General features: G+C 47.6%; 1 protein-coding gene across 1 annotated transcript in view; it reads left to right on the top strand.

Annotated features, from left to right (window-relative positions):
- LOC309653158 (uncharacterized protein) overlaps positions 1 to 20,968 on the top strand; it is a 204,906-nt gene that overhangs the window by 25,718 nt on the left and 158,220 nt on the right. The window contains 1 exon segment of the mRNA XM_082447522.1: positions 9,675 to 9,748. Coding sequence (XP_082303648.1) covers positions 9,675 to 9,748 — 74 coding nt within the window.

The raw sequence follows: 20,968 nt of genomic DNA, 5'->3' as shown, positions 1-20,968 counted from the left end.
ATTTTGCATGTTTTCCTGGCATGAATTAAGACACTTAAACTTGTATATATGTGAGTGTACAGTTTGTTCTCACATTGTGTCACCATAGCAACAAGTCCTGGCCACTAATGGTTCATCATTCCCGGTCCCTCTCCCCACACCCCCCTCCCCTGCACCCACCCTGCTTCAGTGAGGACCAAGCCCTGCAGCCAGCCCCGCCCGGCGGCTGGCGGCCTCCACCACCCCACACACTTCCAGGCTGAACAGGAAGGACCACCCAGCCAAGATAGAGCATTTTCTTGGTCATTTCAAATTGGGGTCCTCTGCTTCCTCCCCCTCAGATGGGCCAACAGCCATTAAGAAAACCCTTTCTCTGCCCAGTTTCGCTTACCTCTCCACGGCGCAACCCACCCCTGCCATGGCTCCTCATGCTTTCCAAACTTCAAAACCAACCAAAAAGTGAAAGTATTTTTGTACCCTGTGTAACAAAATATTTATGCAACATAAAGGATTTTTCGTGTGTGTGTGCAATTAATTATTGAAGAGACCTTGTCCGCCCTGTCAGATAAGTTTAACATTTTAGTTTGAGGCATGAAGAAGAAAAGGGTTTCCGTTCTCCAGCAGTGAGCCTTAGCGTCAGCCGTTAGTTTAAGAAAAATGAAGGAAAAATTGTGCAATTTTTTGTTTCGTGTGCACATCAGTGCATTGCCTTTGGCCGCAGCGGTGGCTGTCTTGCCGTTTTCAGACTTGGGAGACAAGGAGGCTGTTGTAATTGCTGATCCTGTGAGAATGTGAAACTGGATAATATATGAAATGCAAAATAAAAAATCATCCAAAGTAACTGCTCTCCGACCTTTGCTTCCTTGGGTTGTAGGTTGCCGTCGGGAGGGCACAGCTAGAGGACAGGTGTTGGGAGTTAAAGGGGGAAGGAGGTGAAGTGGGCCCGGGCCTCAGAGCTCACGTGGCCTCTCCCTCCTGCCCTCTTTTGTGTGACTTGAGGCTGGAGAGGAAGTGACCTGCCAAGGGCCGTGCAGCGGAGCCGCCTGGGTTTAACTCATTCTTTGTTTTCTGTTCTGAGGATTGGGGCGGAGATTCCCTGCACCCAGAGTAAGCGCCTAAATGGGACCTTCGTTTTCTCTGGATGGTGTCATCTGGCTGTCCTAACCCTGTGGCCTGTGGCCTTTTCAGGCCCTTGAGTAGAGAAGGACTGTGGTTTGGGAGGTTGGGTTCCTGCCTGTAGTATCCTCGGTGTGTGTCATGTGAGGCTGCGCTAGAGGGAAGCAGAGGACCCAGGAGTTTGGCCTGGAAAGGGTTAAGACCACCCACCCTGTAGGCTCCCAGCTGCAGCTCTGATTCCTGAGATGGGTTTTGCTGGGAGCCAGAGCAAATGAGTACGAAGGTCAGGGAAACGGTGTGCTGCTAAAACCCTGGGCTGCCCTGGACCCAGTCAGGATGCCAGCAGCTGACCCTGACTCTTCCCTTTTGTGATTTGGGGCCTCAGTTTCCTCATCTGTGAAATGGTGGTTTGAAGTTCTTTCCAGCTCCTTCTGGAGGGTTGGAGCACTGACCTGATGGCTTTGCTATTTGTCTTTAACATCTATGCCCCCACCCCCAGCCCCCATGCCCTTCCAAGCCTGACTCAAAGCCAGCCTAGAAAGGGAGGGCAGGAGAGGCCCTAGAGCCTCCTTCCTGCCGGCTTTCCTCCCAGCCTTGCTCTGAGCAAAGCTGAAGTGGCAGTGGCTAGCCCTGGTCACTTCCTCGCCTGCACCTTGGTGACCCTGGTGTCCCTCTCCACTCCCTGCCTCACTCCGCCCCCCCCTTCCTAAATCCCAGGCCTGCACTGAGCAACTTGTATCTAAGGTGTTCTGCTGATGACTGTGTTAGCTGTTAAAGGCTCATGGGTGACATTTGCAGCCCCAGCTGGTACCTGCATGTGAAGAGAGAACTGTGCTGTGAGGGAGGAGGAGCCTGGCCAGGCGCTGGCCCTGTAGGTAACTGGGTGGCAGGTGGGTGGGTTATCTGGGCTCCAGGGGGAGGCTGTGGGAGGAGGAGGGTTGATGCTTTTCCTGCCTTGTACCCCTCGCCTCACTGCAGTATTTGGACCAGCTAGGCACTTGCCAAGCAAGCAAGGCCTTCCCAGCCTGCCACCCCTCCTAGCGCTCTGAGACCCACCGCCCCACCCAGGGCCAAGCCGATGCCTGACCTACTTCAGCTGTGGCAGGAACCACTGGGTCTTCCTGAGGTGGTGAATTATTTAGCTGGGGCACCTGGGCCTTTCTGAGAGGGGCTAAGAAAGCTGCTCCATAATTCAAAGGCCCCTGCTCCTCCGGCTTCCCTGGGGGGCCTCCGTCACGCTTTACCGAGCAGGGCCCGCCTCCGAGAGCGGGAGCTGGGAAGGGGAGGGAGGCCCTGAAGCCATCCCAGAGGGGACTCTCCAGCTGGACGGCAGCCTTTTTCAGGGTGAGGCCTTTGCAGAGAGGCCTTAGTGGACAGCCGTGTTCGGACTGAGTGTGGAGGTGACAAGCTTGGAGTAGTTAAAGGGCTTCCTGGCAAGGACACAGTAAGCTGGGGTCAGAAGCGGCCAGGTCCTGACTCCCCATTCAGAAAGCACCTTATTCTTTTCCAGGTGTTTAATCCTGATCTGATTACGGGTGAAAGGCTTCTTTCCTTTCTGAAAAGATTTTAGGCCTTGGAATAACCAGGGTTCTTTTGCTCAGGGGTCCCTTCCTAGTAGCACTGAAATCTCCCCCAGGGCAGAGGAGGCCGTTTCATAAGTGCCTCCCACCCCGCTTCACGCATAGATGAGGCTGGTGGTAAGCAGATGCTTGTTGAGGCCCTGGGGAGCCCGGGCTGCACCCTGCACCTTGGCCTGCAGCCAGCTCTGTACTTCCTGGGACTGGGATGATGCTTGTCACCTGGACCGGGCCATTCTTGGGCACTGCTGCCTGGCCAGTATTTTTAGGAATGTGACTTAGCTTGGAGCCTTCACAGGTGAGCATTTCCCCAAGCCCTGACATTGAGCTTCCGTGGGACTCTGTGCCGGTAAATGCTCAGGCTCCGAGGGCCCCAGAGGTCTCAGAAGGGATCAGGCTCTCGCCCCTCATCCTTTGCACTCTGCCCTGCCTGTCATGCCCTGCATCGCCTCATTTGCTGAGGTCTGGAGTGAAGCCTTTCCGATCTCCAGGAGCTCTCTGACAGAATACAGATATCCCTGAGAAACAGGGCAAAGCCCCTCAGGATAGGATTAGGGAAAGTGCCAGAAGGGGACCCTGGAAGGGAGAAGTACCAGTGGAGTGAGAAAGACTTTCCTGCAAAGTATCAGGAGGAGGGAGCAAAACCTTCTCCACCCGGCTGCAGCCTGCCCTGCCTCTGTCCGTCCATCAGGGCCTGCACTGGGCGGGCGGTGGGTGCGTGGACTGGCCGTCTCCGGGAGAGCAGGTCCTGCTCCCTGATGTGCTCCCTCGGGAACAGAGGTGGGTGGGGCTGTAGGAGCTGAGGGCCCGCCCTTGTGAGGAGAGAGGTTGGGCACTGCCCCAGCAGTGTTCCTGGGCCGACAGGAAAGGGGCCTGAGCCCCTGTTTTCCCCGAACCTCCTTGCTCATCACCCAGCTCACCCACACCCTCTGGTCAGTGTGAACAACATCCATGGGCTCCCTCGCCCTCTGGCTTCTGGTTGGGCTGGGGGAGTGGGAGCGCCGGCAGGGGTCTGAAGGGAGGTCGGTGAGCGAGGTCAGGCGCCCCAGGCCATTGTCTTCATGACCTTAGAGCAAACCATCAGAAGGGCTTCTGTGCATCGGGGTCAGAATGTCGGCACGGGGACTCTAATCCAGTCCCCTCTCCCGTTTTACAGATGAGGAAGGTGAAGCACAGAGAGGTGAAGCGCTTTGCTCTAAGGTCTTGAAGACAGTGGCCGAGGTGTGCTCCACATGTGTCTCCTGACTCCCAGTCCTTCGCCTTCCACCGTCCCACACGGCCGTTTCAGAACGACACACACCCCCTCCAGCGCAGGGGCAGAGAGGCAGCACATGCAGGATGGCTGCAGGCTTGGCGGCCTCTTCCTGCAGTTCCAGAACCAGGACTAGAACTCGGGTCTCCTCCCTGCCACACTCTGGCCCGATCTCTTACGGGGCACCTGGGTTCCACTCCCTGAGTAAGGGACAAAGGGAACCCCTCAGTGACTAATCTAGCTTCAGCCCAGCCCTGTGCAGTCTCTCTGGCCTTTTAACCTGGGGGTAGAGTCATTGGGCCTGCAGGACCCATCTGGGCATGTAGGAACCAAGACTGTGTATCTCCATTTCTGCCCATGGTAGAGAAAATGCAATTCAATTTAGTAGGCGGAGTCTAAGAGATAAAGAATGGCTACATAGTTCCATGAAAGCCCATCTTTCCCCCTCTCAAGGTGTATCTATTTCTTTGAAAATCTGTGCCCTTTTCTCACAGGGCTATTGTGAGGGTTAATGAAAACGCAGGAACGTGCCTCATGCAGGGGGGATACTCAATAAATATTTGCTGTAGATATCTTAAGAAGAGCACAGTTTCCTCTTTCATCCTTAACAAGAATGAAATTGAGTTGATTCTAATTTATACTCTCCTTGGTTATTTTTCTAGTGGTGCATTAGTCCTCGAAAGGTGTTTAACCCTTCCCCTACTGGGAGAAGAGGTGGAGGAAGGAGAGAGCAGGGGCCCAGGAATTATGGAGACCGTCTACAAGCGCCCAGAGCTAGCTGTTGGCACTTAGGCACCTTTGGATCTAATTCTAGCTTTTTGATCAAACTACTCAGGATTTCAGAGTTCTTGACAATAGTAGCAGTAGCAGCAGTAGTAATAGTAAATACATTCATATACTGCTGTGTAGTTTACAAAACATGTTCTCATATGCCGTCTCTGATCCTCAAAAGCCCTATGAGATAAGCAAGAAAGGCACTATTACCTATTTTTTGCAGTTAAGGAAACCGAAGTTAAGAAGGTCCCACAGCAAGCACAAGGCTTAAGACCCTGGTTTTCTGGTATTGCCATCCAGAGTTAATTCTCTGGACTCTGGGCCACAGGGTTCCATGAAGGCCAGGGCTCTGGGAGGGGGGACTCTGGGAGGGCCTCACGGGGAACAGAAAAGCCCCACTTGGGCAGGTAGAAGGGCCAGCAGTTACCCAAACCTCTCTAGTAACCTGGCTAAGAAATAGACTAACAAACAAGCAAAAAACAAAGGCTACAACCATTAAAGTAGGTGGGAGGGAAAAAGTCACCTGGGCAAGGGTGAGCAGAGCTCAAAATTTTCAGTGGGCTTGTTTTGTAATTTGGCCGGAGCAGGATTATACAGGTAGTTGCCAATATCAACTACCTGTATCTGAGTTTGATTATCTCATTAGGGTCCATGAGCGACTGTATCTTCACAGTGCTGCCTGAATGGGTAGTTGTTAACTACTCACGATGAATTACCTGAGTTTGTTGTTTTCAATACTGTAACATCGTGGGGATAAGGGGACCGAAGTCCACAGGCTTAGCCATGTGTCCTCCCGTCTCTGATCCTCACAGTTGCCCTGGGACGTGGTCTGGGAACGGCCATCTCCATTTCAAGGACAGGAAGTTCAAGTGTGGAGAGGTGTTGAAGTCACATTTGGCCGTGAGGAGCCAAGGCAAGGCACTGAGCTCTGGGTTCTTGTCACCCATGGGGGAGCACTGCACCACCTACCCATTAATTCTCTCTTCAGCCATTCTTTCTTTCTTTTGGCAAACACTTGCTGAGCATCTGCTCTCTGGAGCCTGTGTTTGGTGCTGAGGTGGATAAGGTGTAGTCACTGTTCTCAGAGCCCAGCCTGGGGTCTGAGGGTCTGAGCTGTGGAGGTACTTAAATGGGTACTTAACTGGGCAGGGGAAGATTTAGGAGTCGGTGGTTGCAAATGGCTGTTGCCCTTTTTCTCCCGGATGCTGTCGTATTGCCTTCCCCTGCATGAGTCCAGACCCTACTGTGGGCCTGTGTTGTTGTGGTTCTGTGCTTGGCTTCTCAGAACAGCTGTGTGGGTGGCTTAAGAGGTGAGCATGGAGGGAGATGCCCCATTTCTCACCCCCAGGGCACTCCTCAGCTTCCAGAGCAGGACATTCAGATGCAGGCCCCTGGAGAAGACAGGCTCTCACAATAGAGGCTTCTCAGCTGTGCCTGCTTCTCCAGACCCAGGTTCTTATTCCTGGAACCAACAAGAGTGTGTCCTGGAAACTAGCTCAGAAGAGATTCAGGGAGAAGCACCATAAAAGGGGAACAAGGAGCAACAGCCCCCAGAGCAATTATCTCCACTAGGATTTTCCCCGAAGACCATACTCCCAAATATTTCTTTGCTTATACTTTCCACGGACATATATATATTTAAATCTCTCTTGTCTACAGCCGCCAGATGAATCGTGCCAAAACACACTTTCACGGTTTCAAAGAGCTTTCTTTCATGGTTCTCTAGAGCCTATGGGCTGATGGCCAGAGTCAGGCATTCAGGACCCACCCCAGTCTGGCTTCTGGCCCTTTCTTCCCTGTGCATTCAAGTCAGGACATGTGCTGACCACTGCACAGGCTCTGAGATACTCACAGGGAGAGGTTTTTCCCTATGAAATTGAGCACTGCATGCATCCTCAAGCGGGGGGCCTCGTAACCTCACCCCAGGTCTAGACATTCTCTATGACCCCAGCAAGTCCCTTTTTCTCTCTTTGGCCCCTTGCTGGTCCTGCCTCCCCTGCATCCTCCATTGCTCCTTTGTCCTATGTCCTCCTGTTTTTACATCTCAGGCGTCTCATCTTGGCCCAGTGGTACCCAAGGTGAGGCTTCTGCTCACTGAAGACAACCCTATACAGTTGGCCTCTGATGGGGCCTCTCTCTTCCCAGGTGCTATGTGGGTGGAGTGAGGCTCCGGCGCCCTCTTGTGGTCAAAAATGCTCACAAGCATCGCACAGATGTTTCCCCCTTTTGGTCTTCCAGGGGGAACTGCCTGGCAGAGTTCTCTAGGGTCCATTTGCTCTGGGCTGTCTGGGAGCCTCTGTTCTGACCAGTGCTCTCAGAGGCAGAGTCAGCAGTCAGTCACAGACATGTATGGAGCACCTATTCCATTCGTACCTAGTTTATATTCTAGATAGCCAGTCCCTGCACCGGCACTGGGGATAGAAAGTGAGTATGAGGTCCGAAGAAATTGGATTCACCCCGCCCCCACCCCCGCCACTTAGTTCACGGATGGAGAAACCTCAGCACTCAGAGGCAAAGAGATGTGCCCAAGTTCATTCAGTTATGCAGAACTGACATAAAACTCAGGTGTCCTGACTCACAGTTTCATAGACAATACAGTCAGTTACCTGCATCCCTTTCCATCTCACTGATTAAAATCTCAATACGTCCATAGTAATAAGCCAGGAATGGCACAGAGTTTAATAACCACAGTTGATATTATCAGAGCTTATATATCTGAGATACTTTTTACCCACTGGAATGGCAGGGCTAGACCTCCCTGGGAGCTCTGATTTGGATGGTTTCCTTTCAGTGCACTCTTCCCAGATGTTGCTCTATCAGCACTGCCAGGCATTGATCTCATCTGTGTGGACCTTGCTGGTCCTTGCCCAGATGGGGTGTTTCTGTAGGGCCTAGGTCATGCCGCCCTCACTCACCAGCATAGTCTAGGGCACCTGGTGGTACCTAACACAAGCCTGCTAACTGGCTCCTTCACTTTTGGGACACATAGCAGGCAAGTCTCTTCTCTCTGGACATATGTCCTCATGGGAATGCAGCCTCGACAAAGGTTCCCACCCTGTGAAAGCAGTCAGAGCTCTCTGAAGGTGCTGTGCACTGCCGTACATAACAGGCGATGACTTTCTTGTCTCCGAAGGTCTTCAGGCATATGCTTGCTGGATGATGCTTAGTGGGGATGTTCCGGAGGCGAGTCAAGCACTAGATGGCTGGTTGGCCCCTGTCCTGATATTTTTTGACCTTGTTCTCTATCGTGACGTGCCCACCTTAGGAGCTGTAAGCTCCCAGCAGGGGGTGATGGGACTGAGGGAGGCAGCCTGGATGACTGGGTGGCAGGAGAGCTCACGCCCCACTGAAAGGGGCCGGGGCTTCTCCTCAGCTCCAGTCAGCTTCTGGTCAGCAGGATGGGGACCCCATGTGGCTTGATGTCTTGATTTTTCAAGAGAAACTGGACATTAAGGCTTTAATGTGAAAATTCATGATACTGGATGTTGGCAACTAACCAAAATTTAAAACCGTTGCATAGGCTAAACCGTGGTCCACGTGCTGTCGGGTTGCAAGTCAAAGACTGCTTCTATTCAATCGTTTTCACTTTGTGAAGTGAGTCTAGGGACAAAAACTGCCCCCAGGTTCGTGGTTACCCATGTGTTTGGCCCCCTCCTCTCCCTCCCTTGTTCTCTTCTTTCACTACAGAAGCAACTTTGGGCATCTTTCCCTGTACAACATCAATCCGGAATCTCCCTATGGGGAACTAGAATTCAGCTTTGTTGTGACACTGTATCGGCAGTGCCTCCAGAGGCCACCAGGAGGCAGGGACAGGGTGCAGAAAATGATTTGTTTTGGCGGGCGAGTGAGGATTGTGATCACATTCTGCCAAGGTTGCAGGTCTGTCTTGAATCCAGGTTTGGGTGTTCAGGAAGGCATCTGGGGTCGTTCCCTGGGGATGCAGGGTAGCTCGCCATTCCCTGCCTCACCTCCCAGTGGGTGCTATAGCCTCACCTGTGTATCAATGGAGAAATGTTCTACCTGGACCTCCTGCCCTTAGCTCCCTGCCCAAGCTGCTTCCTGCCTCACCTCCCAGTGGACCACAATCCCCCAACAATCACTGATGTCAGACTGATGTGACTAAACCCACTTTGCACAGACTTTCTCAAGAGCCCTCAATGGCTCATCATCATATACAGCTTTTCAGATGTGCAGTGTCAAGATGCGGATCCTTGTTAAGTAAAGGAGAGTGGAAGGAGCTTTCCTGTCATCTTAATTGTAATCATAAGGGCAAACCTTGGAATTCCAGTTTCACAGATGAGGAGATGGAAGCACACAGAGAAAGTGACCAATTCAGCCATTCAGCAGAACTCATATTTTCCGGCCATCCTTGCTAGGTAGTATAAGGGATATAAAAACTTGAAGATATCGTCCCCGTCTTCAAAGAGACTACAGCTTGTTAGGAAAACATGATACGCATGTACAAAAGGTAATTAATTCTCAGAAGCTTCCAAATGGATAGTACAGGCGATAATAACAGCGAGAGCTCAGAGAGAGGTCCCTGCACCTAAAAGGTGGGAAGGCTTTGCAAAGGCAGCAGTGATCTTCACGCTTGGGCATGTGTACGCCTAGAGATACAAAAAGGCTTTTCTAAGGGTAGGTGGTGGGATTGTGTTGAAGGGAATCCATTTCCAGAAACACATCATCAAGAAGTACTGTTCCACACCTGAGAATGCCTCTCCCAGTTTCCTTTTCCCGATGTCTTGCCTCCCACTTCACAGACGAAAGGTGTGATCATTGTGCTGTTCACCCACTTTCCCTGTTTTCCTCCTTCCAGGTCCTTTCCCACCTTTTAGAAGTTAGTTGTGGCCATGTGACTTGCTTCGGCCAGTGAAATAGGAGCAAAAGTGAGTCTCTTCTGGGTGGAAGCATTTAAGAGCCAGTGTGTGATTCTTCTTCTTACCTTCTCTCTGCCATGGTGACCGATGACATTTCAGATGGTGGAGTCTGGATCCCTGAGTGATGATGGCATAGATCAGAACCTCCAGCTGACCTGCGATGGACATGCATCGTGAGTTGGGGGTTGGGGTGGAGGAGAAGAGAGCCTTTATTGGTTTAAGGAACTGAGATTTTGAGGTTGCTTAGCATAACTTCGCCTATACTACGTAAAGGACTTATCTCCTGCCCATCCTAAATCTTATTTTAGTATGTTGCCTCGGTGCGTAAAATTCTCTGAGGCTCCAAACAAAGCTCCAAAATTTAAAATAGTGATTTCAGGACTTCCCTGGTTGTCCAGTGGTTAAGACTCTGTGCTTGCATTGCAGGGGGCGTGGGTTTGATCCATGGTTGGGGAAGCTCCACATGCCACATAGTTCAGGCAAAATAAATAAATAAATAAATAAATAAATAAATAAATAAATAAGTAAGTGATTTCAATATTGAGAACGTAAATGACTCAAAATGACTGGGTAATAAATCCTTTTGCAAATCAAAGATTTTGCAATATTTTGCTTTTAACAGTTGAAGGAGGTGAAACAAATTCAGTTGTCACCTGCTGGATGATTAGGTGCTATTGAGTGGCTCTGCTGGAACTTCTCCCACTCCCACGTACTTATTTATGTGAACGAGATTTCTCAGCGTTTACATCTATAAAAATGAAATGTGGAAATAAAATTGGTGCTGATCACTGTTTCATCCCAGCATGTATACATCTATCTCAATGAGTTGTATTTCCTATAAAATTCTACTTCTAATGTTTCATAATTCCCCATCAACATTTGCAATATATATTTGTTGTTTTGACAGTGAACTAATGATCACTGTAATGATAAGTCAATCCAGAAGAAAACTTTAAACTCTAGAGCCTTATGGTCACAGAAAATAAGAAAAGGATACAAATTTAATTTTTTAAGCTCTTAAAACATAATTTATTGAGGTAAAATTCACATAACTAAAAGTAACCATTTTAAAGTGAACAATTCAGTGGCATTTAGTATATTCACAATGTTGTGCAATCACTGCTTCTATCTAGTTCCAAAGCATTTCCATCACTCCAAAGAAAAACCTCGTACCCATTAAACAGTCACCCCCATTCCTTCTTCTGCTCAGCTCCTGGCAACCAATAATCTGTGCTCTGTCTCTCTGGATTTATCTCTTCTGAACATTTCCTATAGATGGAATCATACAATAATGTGACCTCTTGTGCTTGGATTCTTACACTTAACATAATGTTTTTGAGATTCATCCAGTCAGTATAATGTTTATAGCATGTATCAGTACTTCACTCTTTTTTATGGCTGAAAAATATACCATTGGATGTATATACCACAGTTTATTCATTCATTACAGTTTTAATTTATATTATATATATATATTTTTTATGGTAGCGAAGTGTGGTTTGATGATCAATAAGAGATTTTCAAACATAAACTATATATTACATTAAGATAGCATTATGTGGGGGGGAATGGAAAGAAAATATGAATTCAAGGAGAAAAAGCAATGATGTAAATTTTCCTTTGTTAAAGAAGAGCTTGCTTATGTATTTTGCAAATGCTTGATGATGGGTATCAAACCATGTGATTCCACTGGATACATTTAATACAAGTTTTATTTTTAAATGTTAATATTTCCAATATACCAAAAATCACATCCTTTGCAACTATTTAAACCCGGTTGGAAAAAAACATTTTTTTTTGTTATTTAAAAATTTCAAGAGAATACATAGTTTTTAAAAAAAACAGCTTCATTGTGGGGTACATCATTTAAAATTTTGTTTAGAGTGTACGTGAGCTAAATTATTGAAAGACTACTGTCTTGAAGGATGGGCTAGATTTGGCTTCATAGAGCACGAAGAGGAGGAGGAGAAAGGCATTGTGGGTAGGAAGAAGAGAGAAAAGGTATGCAAGCAGAAAGAGAGTGTGTTCAGGGAACTGTGACTGGAGGAGAGTAATCTGAGATAAACTGGGAAGGTAAACTGAGGTCAGACTAACAGTTACTAGGCTAAGGCATTTCTATTTCTTGTTCATTTTAATTATGCAAGTTTTGTGTGATTATAATCTCCTTATACAAAAGTAAAACTTTATGGTCAGACTTGGGGCCATCTCTTCCATTCCTGGTCCCCTCCCTACCTCCCCAGAGGTGACCTTGGCTTTCAGTTTGGTGTTGGCTTTCTCAGCTGTGTTTCCATGGATTTGCACTCACATGCGGCAGGTCTCTTCATGAGACAACACCTAGACTGAGGAGTTTTCAGCTTTGTCATGGGATCAGCAGCAACTGCTGTCTTGGGAGAATATGGCTTCAATTTTCTTTTTCAAAACACCAGAAATGGAGGTTTTTTTGGTGAAATCTCTCAGTATTGGCTCAAAACCTTCTTAAGCGCTGTGCTTACCAAACAAGGCATGTGTCTGCAGGATGCACTTGGCTTGTGGGCTGCTAGTTTGTGATTTCTGCTTTAAGGCGTCTTGCCGGAAGGCAGAGCACTGGCCTGTCATATAATCTCTTAGCATGCCTCTTGGCGCTAAGATCTAAGTGGTCATGAAGGGTTCTGGGCTTCTTAGGGGGATGCTGTGGGAATGGTTGACTTCACTCTCCATGTCCAGTTCCCACCCCCTTCCCAACATCCAGCTAGTAACACAGCGCTGCCAGGAAGCTGGGAGCTTAGCAGAAGGTTCCAGAAGCATCCTTGTAAATCCAGGAAGTCAGCCAATCTAGACTCACTAGAAGCCAAGACTCCTCCAGGGAGTTGGACCTAAGGCCTCCAGTGTCCTTCTCTCAGGCGCTGGGGCAGGTTCTCACACCTCTCCCAAGACACAGCCCAGTGGGAATGTAGACTGTTGACTGTCTCTCAAAGGGCTTTGTCCTGTGACTAAAGCCAAGCAAGGCAGTCAGACAAAAATGAAAACACACACACACACACACACACACACGCACACACACACTGTCCCCAGCACTTCCAAGACCTTTTCCCACGCAGCTCCAGGGCAGCCGGAAGGGCAGCTGGTCATGGGAATGGACCCACGGTCCCCTCCCCCAGTGGAAGCTCCATCCTGCTCCATTCACTCCCCGCCATGCAACCCCCGGCCCCCTCCACCCGCTTACTACTTCCTGGGAAGGAAATAGCTGAACAATGCGGCAGATCAGAGAATGGGCACCGGGCCCAGGGCCCAGGACTGGTCCTTGGCAGGCTCTGGACTCCCACCCATGGCTGCCCTTCTCCACCTCACACCCCGCCCCCTCAGTTGGTTTCCCTGAAGGTTGGCCTTCGTCAGACCCTTCTCCCCACCTTCTCCCCATCCCCATGGAACTTCAGGTGGCTGACATCTCCTTCTCTCCTTCCCCACCTTGTGGTAGCCACTGGTTGCCACCCTCCCACTTGGGTATAATTCCTAGTATGAGGGGCTGAAACCAAGCTCTGAGAGAGATTTTGGCCAGCGGGGGTGGGTGGGAAGAAAAGGTCATTTTTTTTCTAAAGTTTTTCTCCAGACGTGGAAGCAAGTCCTGCAAATGGAGACTGTACTGGAAGCGTGCGCCCTGAGGTCTCATTCTCCCCTCCGGACAGAGCCATCTCTGCTGGGCGGGAGAGGGTGGAAGTGTTCGCAGGCCTGTGGGTCGCTAGTGATTTCCAGTTTCCAGGGGCTGGGAAGTTGGTGGGAACCACGACTTTTTTTTTTTCCTGTTGGTCTAAAATAATGTTCTGCCTGGGCCCGAAACCCCACGCCCCAGGCAGCCCTGCTCCTTGCTGGCTGGCTCCCGTCCTAGTGCTTTCAACTGCCTCGCCTTCCGCCAGGCATTTCCTGGCCTGGGAGCCAAGGGGAAGGGTTCCTCACAAATCTTTTGCTGCGTCTGAAAGCCAGTCTCCCCTCTCTTCCCTGGATCCTGACTCCAGGAGTGGGATGGAAGCAGCTACTGGGTAGGTGACAATAGGCTGATCTCCTGCCACACCCAGTGTGGTTCCAGAACATGGTGAGATGAGCCCTGAATCCCAGCGGCTTTCCCTTGATGGTTGGTTTCACCCTGTAAAGTGATTTCTGCCCCTGTGTAGCTCACCCAGCTACACGTGGTCGCTCAGAAACCTAAAAAGTCGAGAGCAGGAGAGAGCCCTCAAGAGCCCACTCCCAGCCTTGAATGTTAGGTGAGAAATGGAGCCACAAAGAGCACAGGTGCCCTGCCCAAGGTCAACAACCAGCTAAAGGCGGGGATAGGGGTCCTCAGGTTTTCTGACTCTTAGGCAAAGTCTCTCTGCAATCTTCTACGACTTTCTAAGGCAGTTTTGGCATAACCCTGGGAGGGGACGGAAGAGAAATGCCAGTCTCTTGGTATCCTGATCGTCTTGCTTGGGCCTTTCCAACCCTTTCTTTTGATTGCATTTTTCAGTGCCTCAGGCTCTATTTCCACCTTGAAAAAGTGGTATGTGAATTGTCTTTGTTCTTAGCAGAGAACCTGATGTGAATTCTTCTGCACTCCTGCACTCACAAGCTGGGCAACTCACTTTTGCATTGATTATGCTGTCTGCATTTGCTTCCTAATTGTTTCATACTTATAAACCGTGTCTCTCCAATCAGACTGTAAGCTTTTGTGCTTCACAAAAGATTCATGGAATTCTACCATGATAAAAGAAATTCATTGAGTGCCTACTATGGCCCAGGCTCTTTGCTTCTCACCCTTATGGAGTTTTCAGTTGAAAGGACACAAGACACTTTGTACAAGGAAACAACTGACTAAATGATTACAGATGTGACAGTTGCTGTGAAGGAAATGCCCAGGGAACAGTGATGCTCCCAAGGGCTCTCTGGGGAGGTGGTGTTTCAGGTGCCGTCTCAAGGATGGGGAGCCAGCCTGGTGGAGATCTGGGGGGAGTGTGGTCCAGGCCAAGGGAGTAGTAGGAATAAATGGCCTGAGCCAAAAAGCAGTGTGCCATGTTTAAGACCTTGAAAAAGAGCCAGAGTCACTCCGGGAGGGAGAGGGCATGGGATGCAGTTGGAGGGTAGGAGGGCTCAGATCCTGAACGGTCTCCTGTGTAGGAGAGGTGAGGAATTTGGATTTTATTACAAGTGAGATAGGAAGCCACTGGAGGGTTTAAAGTACAGTAATGACACAATCTATATTTTTTATTTTTATTTTTTTATTTTTAAAAAAGATTTTTTATTATTTATTTATTTATTTTATTTATTTTTGGCTGCATCGGGTTTTAGTTGCAGCACGTGGGATCTTCGCTGAGGCATGGGGGATCTTTCATTGTGGCACGTGGGCTCTTCGTTGTGGTGAGCAGGCTTTTCTCTAGTTGTGGCATGCGGGTTTTCTCTTCTCTAGTTGTCGTGCGTGGGTTCCAGAGTGCGTGGTCCCTGTAGTTTGCAACACGTGGGCTCTAGTTGAGGTGCGTGAGCTCAGTAGTTGTGGCACGCGGGCTTAGTTGCCCCGCAGCATGTGGGATCTTAGTTCCCTGAACAGGGATCAAACCCACGTCCCCTGCATTGTAAGACGGATTCTTTACCACTGGACCGCCAGGGAAGTCCCTATAATGTTTAAATACTTAAAATAGTAATTACTCTGGCTGTTTTGAGGGGAATGGATTGGAAGATGGCAAGAAAAGAGACAAAGAGACTTTTAGGGGGCTGCAGTAATCTGAGCAAAAGATGGTGGTGAATTGGCTCAGGGTTGGAGAGATGGAGGATACATATACTCCTTTTGGAGACAGAAATGACAGGACTTGTTTTTTAAATGTTTTATTTATTTTATTTTATTTATTTATTTTTGGCTGTGTTGGGTCTTTGTTGCTGCGCACGAGCTTTCTTCTAGTTGTGGCAAGCAGGGGCCGCTCTTCTTTGCGGTGCGCGGGCTTCTCATTGCAGTGGCTTCTCTTGTTGCGGAGCACGGACTCTAGGCGTGCGGGCTTCAGTAGTTGTGGCATGTGGGCTCAGTAGTTGTGGCTCGCAGGCTCAGTAGTTGTGGCTCGCAGGCTCAGTAGTTGTGGTGCATGGGCTTAGTTGCTCCCACGGGCATGTGGGATCTTCCCGGACAAGGGCTCGAACCAGTGTCCCTTGCAGTGGCAGGTGGATTCTTAACCACTGTGCCACCAGGGAAGCCTGACAGGACTTGTTATGATGAGCTGGATGACAAAAGGGGGCCAGTGAGGAAAAGAGAGGAATTGTAACAACACCTTGGTACCTGCCTGAGCAATTGGATGGTAGTGGGGTCATTTAAGGAGATGGAAATGAGACTTAGCTGGTGGTCTGGTGGTTAAGACTCCACACTTCCACTGCAGGGGGCGTGGGTTCAATCCCTGGTCAGGGAAATATGATCCCACATGCCGTGCTGTGTGGCCAAAAAAAAAAAAAGTAGATGGAAAAGATGGGGAAGCCCTGGGAAGGACCAGGTTTGAGGTGGCAGGTGGAAATAAGGGTTTGGGCATGTAAGGTTAAAGCCATTGAATAGAGATGTCAGGCTAGTCTTGTCATGTCATGTCATATGACCTATGTCTGTAACTTAAAGGAGGATTCTAGGCTAGAGACATGGATTTGGGAGCCAGCAGACTAGGATGATATTGAAATCCATGCGAATGAATGAGATTACCTAGGGATATAGGGAAGAGGGTCCAGGAGTGGATCCTGGGGAAATTCAACCTTTAGAGGGCAGGTAGAGTTGGTGAAACTGAAAAGGACATTTAGACGAATTGGCCAGAGAGCCACTTGGGAGAGTGTCATGGAAGAGAGGAGAGTGTCCCAGGAGGGAAGGAGAAGTCAACTCTTAAGCATTCTTGAAGTCCACAGGACAGAAAGCCAACTCTGGATTTGGCCTCTTGGAGATCAGAGGGGACCTACACATGAGCAGTCTTTGTAGAGTGGTGGGGTGGATGTCAGATTGGTGTGGTTTGAGATTTATTGTTGTTGTGGCTATTATTATTATTTGTTTTGTTTTTTTATTTTTTCTCAATTTTTTATTTATTTATTTTTTGGCCGCACCATGCAGCGATCTTAGTTCCCCGACCAGTGATTGAACCCGGGCCCTGGCAGTGAAAGCTCAGAGTTCTAACCACTGGACCGCCAGGGAATTGCCCCCCTGTTTTGCTTTTTAAATTAAAAAAAATTTATTATGGAAAATGTCAAACATTCACGTTAAAAGCATGATTCCGCAGTTATCAACTCATAGCTATTGGTTTCATCCATATGCTCTCCCCTCATATTCTTTTGAAGCTAATCTCAGGCATATCATTTCATCCATAAATATATCAGTGTATTTCACTAAAAGACATGGATTCCTTTAAAAATAATACAATTGGGACTTCCCTGGTGGTCCAGTGGTTAAAACTCTGTGCTTCCACTGCAGGGGGCATGGGTTCGATTCCTCGTCGGGGAACTAAGATCCCAAATGCCGCACAGCACGGCCAAAAAATTTTTAAAGAAAAAAGAAAAAAAAATGATTATCAGATCTAAAAATTATTTTTTAAATTGAGACATAATTGCCATAAAATATTGCATTAGTTTTAGGTGTACAACATAATGATTTGATATATGTATATACTGGGAAATGATTACCAGAATAAGTTAACATCTATCACCACACATAGTTAAAATTTTTTTTCTTGTGATGAGAACTCTCTTAGCAACTTTCAAATATACAATACAGTATTGTTAACTGTAGTCACCGTTGCTGTTGACTGAAGAAAAAGTACAACCTAAAAGTTGTGAGTTATGTTTTATTTGGGGACCTACTAAGGACTATAGCCTGGGAACCAGCCTCTGAGATGGCTCTGAGAAACTGTTCCAAAGGGGTAAGGGAGGAGCCAAGATATATAGGAGTTTTGCTGGTGGGGGGGTGGGGAACAAAAAAACAAAAACCCATGTAGGGACTTCCCTGGTGGTGCAGTGGTTAAGAATCCTCCTGCCAGTGCAGGGGACACGGGTTCAAGCCCTGGTCTGGGAAGATCCCACATGCTGTGGAGCAACTAAGCCCGTGAGCCACAACTACTGAAGCCCACATGCCTAGAGCCCGTGCTGTGCAGCAAGAGAAGCCACCACAACGAGAAGCCTGTGCACCGCAACTAAGAGTGAAGAGTAGCCCCTGCTCGTTGCAACTAGAGAAAGCCTGCGTGCAGCAACGAAGACCCAATGCAGCCAAAAATTAATTAATTAATTAATTAAAAACAACAACCCCAAACCATGTTGTTCAATGTCAAAGGATTACTGCTCATCATCAAAAAAAAAAAAAAAAAAAAAAGGTGTCTCAAGTTAATTATTTTAGTATTTTTCTGTATATGGGAAGATGCAAGAGTCTGGGCTCATTGAAATTATTCTTTAGATATGCATCTCAACTATCTAGGGCCAGTATCCTGTTTTTCTGATTCCTGAATTCCCCACAGGGTGCACTGTCAGGGGGGTGTGTGTGTATGTATGTATATTTTATTTTATTTTCACTATTTTATATATTCTTTTTTTTAACATATATTTTAAAAATTTTTATTTATTATTTTTGGCTGCATTGGGTCTTCAGTTTTGAGCGTAGGCTTTGTCTAGTTGCAGCGAGCGGGGGCTACTCTTCATTGTGGTGCATGGGCTTCTCATTGCAGTGGCTTGTCTCGTTGCAGAGCACAGGCTCTAGGCGCATGGGCTCAGTAGTTGTGGCTCACGGGCTCTAGAGCGCAGGCTCAGTAGTTGTGGCGCATGGGCTTAGTTGCTCCTCAGCATGTGGGATCTTCCCGGACCAGGATCGAACCCGTGTCCCCTGCATTGACAGAAGGATTCTTAACCACTGTACCACCAGGGAAGTCCCTGTATGTATATTTTAAACAGTTGGTTTGTTTGAATCACCATCTAAAAAGGGCCACTGGTTACATTTGGTGGTAAGTCTCTTCAATCTTTTATTTTATTTTATTTTTAATTAATTTATTTATTTTTGGCTGTGTTGGGTCTTCGTTTCTGTGCGAGGGCTTTCTCTAGTTGCAGCAAGCGGGGGCCACTCTTCATTGCGGTGCGCGGGCCTCTCACTATCGCGGCCTCTCTTGTTGCGGAGCACAGGCTCCAGACACGCAGGCTCAGTAGTTGTGGCTCACGGGCCCAGCTGCTCCGCGGCATGTGGGATCTTCCCAGACCAGGGCTCGAACCCGTGTTCCCTGCATTGGCAGGCAGATTCTCAACCACTGCGCCACCAGGGAAGCCCCCTTCAATCTATTTTAATCTACAGGTTTCTCTTTATTTTTTGGTGAAGAAATAGAGATTTCTGTCCTTTAGAAATTTCCAACATTTGGGATTTTGCTGATTGCATTGAACATTCTTGTGATGCCATCCTTTGTCTCCTTTTACAGAACTGTAAACTGTAGTTAGATATAAAGTCTTACTCTGATTCAGGTTCAAGTTCTTTTTCAAAAATACTTCATAGGTCTGATGTATCCTTTCCTCAGGAGGCACATAACCTTCATGTGTTTCTCTCCTTTGTCATATTAACAGCTATTGGTGATCATGATCTCATTAAGGGTTTGCAAAATGGTGATGTTCTGTTATTTCTTCTTCATTTATTACCTAATTGATTGTCTTGAGGCATGTTTGTAAAGAAAATCAGATTGAATGCTTGTTTCTTACTCTTGCCAGTTTTCAGAATCATCTCCCATCAATTATTTTGTTAACCTGAAATATAGTTCAGATAAGAAAGGCAAGTTAAATGCTTGACTTGAATTCTCTCCCTTTAGTTACCAGTTTTCAGAAAATGAGTTGGTTCCTTTGAATTCTCTAAAGGTGGTCGATGATGGGTTTTCTTCCTTTAACTTCTCCTTTCTCTCTCTTTCTCTTTCCTTTTGAGCATCAATAAGCACTCATGAATTTTATCATTATAAATTAGTTTTTACTAGATCTTTTCTGGAGAGTTTTTAAAAAAATATTTATTTATTTGGTTGTGCTGGGTCTTATTTCTGGCAGGCAGGATCCTTAGTTGCGGCTCATGGGCTCCTTAGTTGTGGCATGTGAACTCTTAGTTGTGGCATGCGTGTGGGATCTAGTTCCCTGGCCAGGGATCGAACCTGGGCCCCCTGCATTGGGAGCACAGAGTCTTAACCACTGTGCCACCAGGGAATTCCCTCTGGAGAGATGTTTTTTTTTGTTTTTGTCTTTTTTTTTTTTAATTTTATTTATTTATTTATTTATTTATTTATGGCTGTGTTGGGTCTTCGCTTCTGTGCGAGGGCTTTCTCTAGTCGCGGCAAGTGGGGGCCACTCTTCATTGCGGTGCGCGGGCCTCTCACTATCGCGGCCTCTCTTGTTGCGGAGCACAGGCTCCAGACGTGCAGGCTCAGTAATTGTGGCTCACGGGCCTAGCTGCTCCGCGGCATGTGGGATCTTCCCAGACCAGGGCTCGAACCCGTGTTCCCTGCATTGGCAGGCAGATTCTCAACCACTGTGCCACCAGGGAAGCCCTGGAGAGATGTTTATACAGAGGGAAGTGGGACTGAATTTACACTTATGGAACGTCTTCTACACGCTGGGCTAGGTACTTCCACATACATTATTTTATTTGATCCCATGGTAGCGTTGGAGGGCAAGTGCCGTGGCCCTGTTTTTCACTGAGGAGGAAATGGGCCCTCAGTATCCATGTGACTTGTTCAAAGTCATATTGCCAGGCAGTGGCCAAGCTCAGATTTGTCTGAGCCACATGGCATATAGCTTTCTTTCTTTCTTTCTCTCTTTTTTAAAAATTTTATTGGAGTATAATTGATTTACAATGTGTTAATTTCTGCTGTACAGAAAAGTGATTCTTTTCCATATTTTCCATTATGGTTTATCACAGGATATCAAATATAGTTCTCTGTGCTATACAGTAGGAACTTGTTGTTTATCCTATACATAATAGTTTGCATCTGCTAATCCCAAACTCCTATACTTCCCTCCCCCCACCCCTCCTCCCCCTTGGCAACCACAAGTCTCTTCTCTGTATCTGTGAGTCTGTTTCTGTTTCGTAGATATGTTCATTTGTGTCGTATTTCGTAGATATGTTCATTTGTGTCGTATATAAGTGATATCAACCATATAGCTTTCTTGAATGAGATCCTACAGACACTAAGGTCCACTGATTACCCCTCTAGCCTCCTTCTTACCTCTTGTCCTATATTCTCCTTACTTACCTGTTTTTGTTCCCTTGAGTTTGTCACTCTCATACTTGCAAGAGCAGTTCCTAGGGACTAGAATACTCTGTCCTGTAACCTAGTTCATAGCTTTTGTTGTTCTTGTTAAATACATTTTTGTTATATTTACATATATGATTTTACCTGAGTGCAAACTTATCACATTATATATATATATATATATAT

This window comes from Balaenoptera physalus (assembly GCF_965194825.1).
Source record: "Balaenoptera physalus genome assembly, chromosome: 2".
NCBI lineage: Eukaryota > Metazoa > Chordata > Mammalia > Artiodactyla > Balaenopteridae > Balaenoptera > Balaenoptera physalus.
This window is presented reverse-complemented; position numbering and strand designations above follow the sequence as displayed.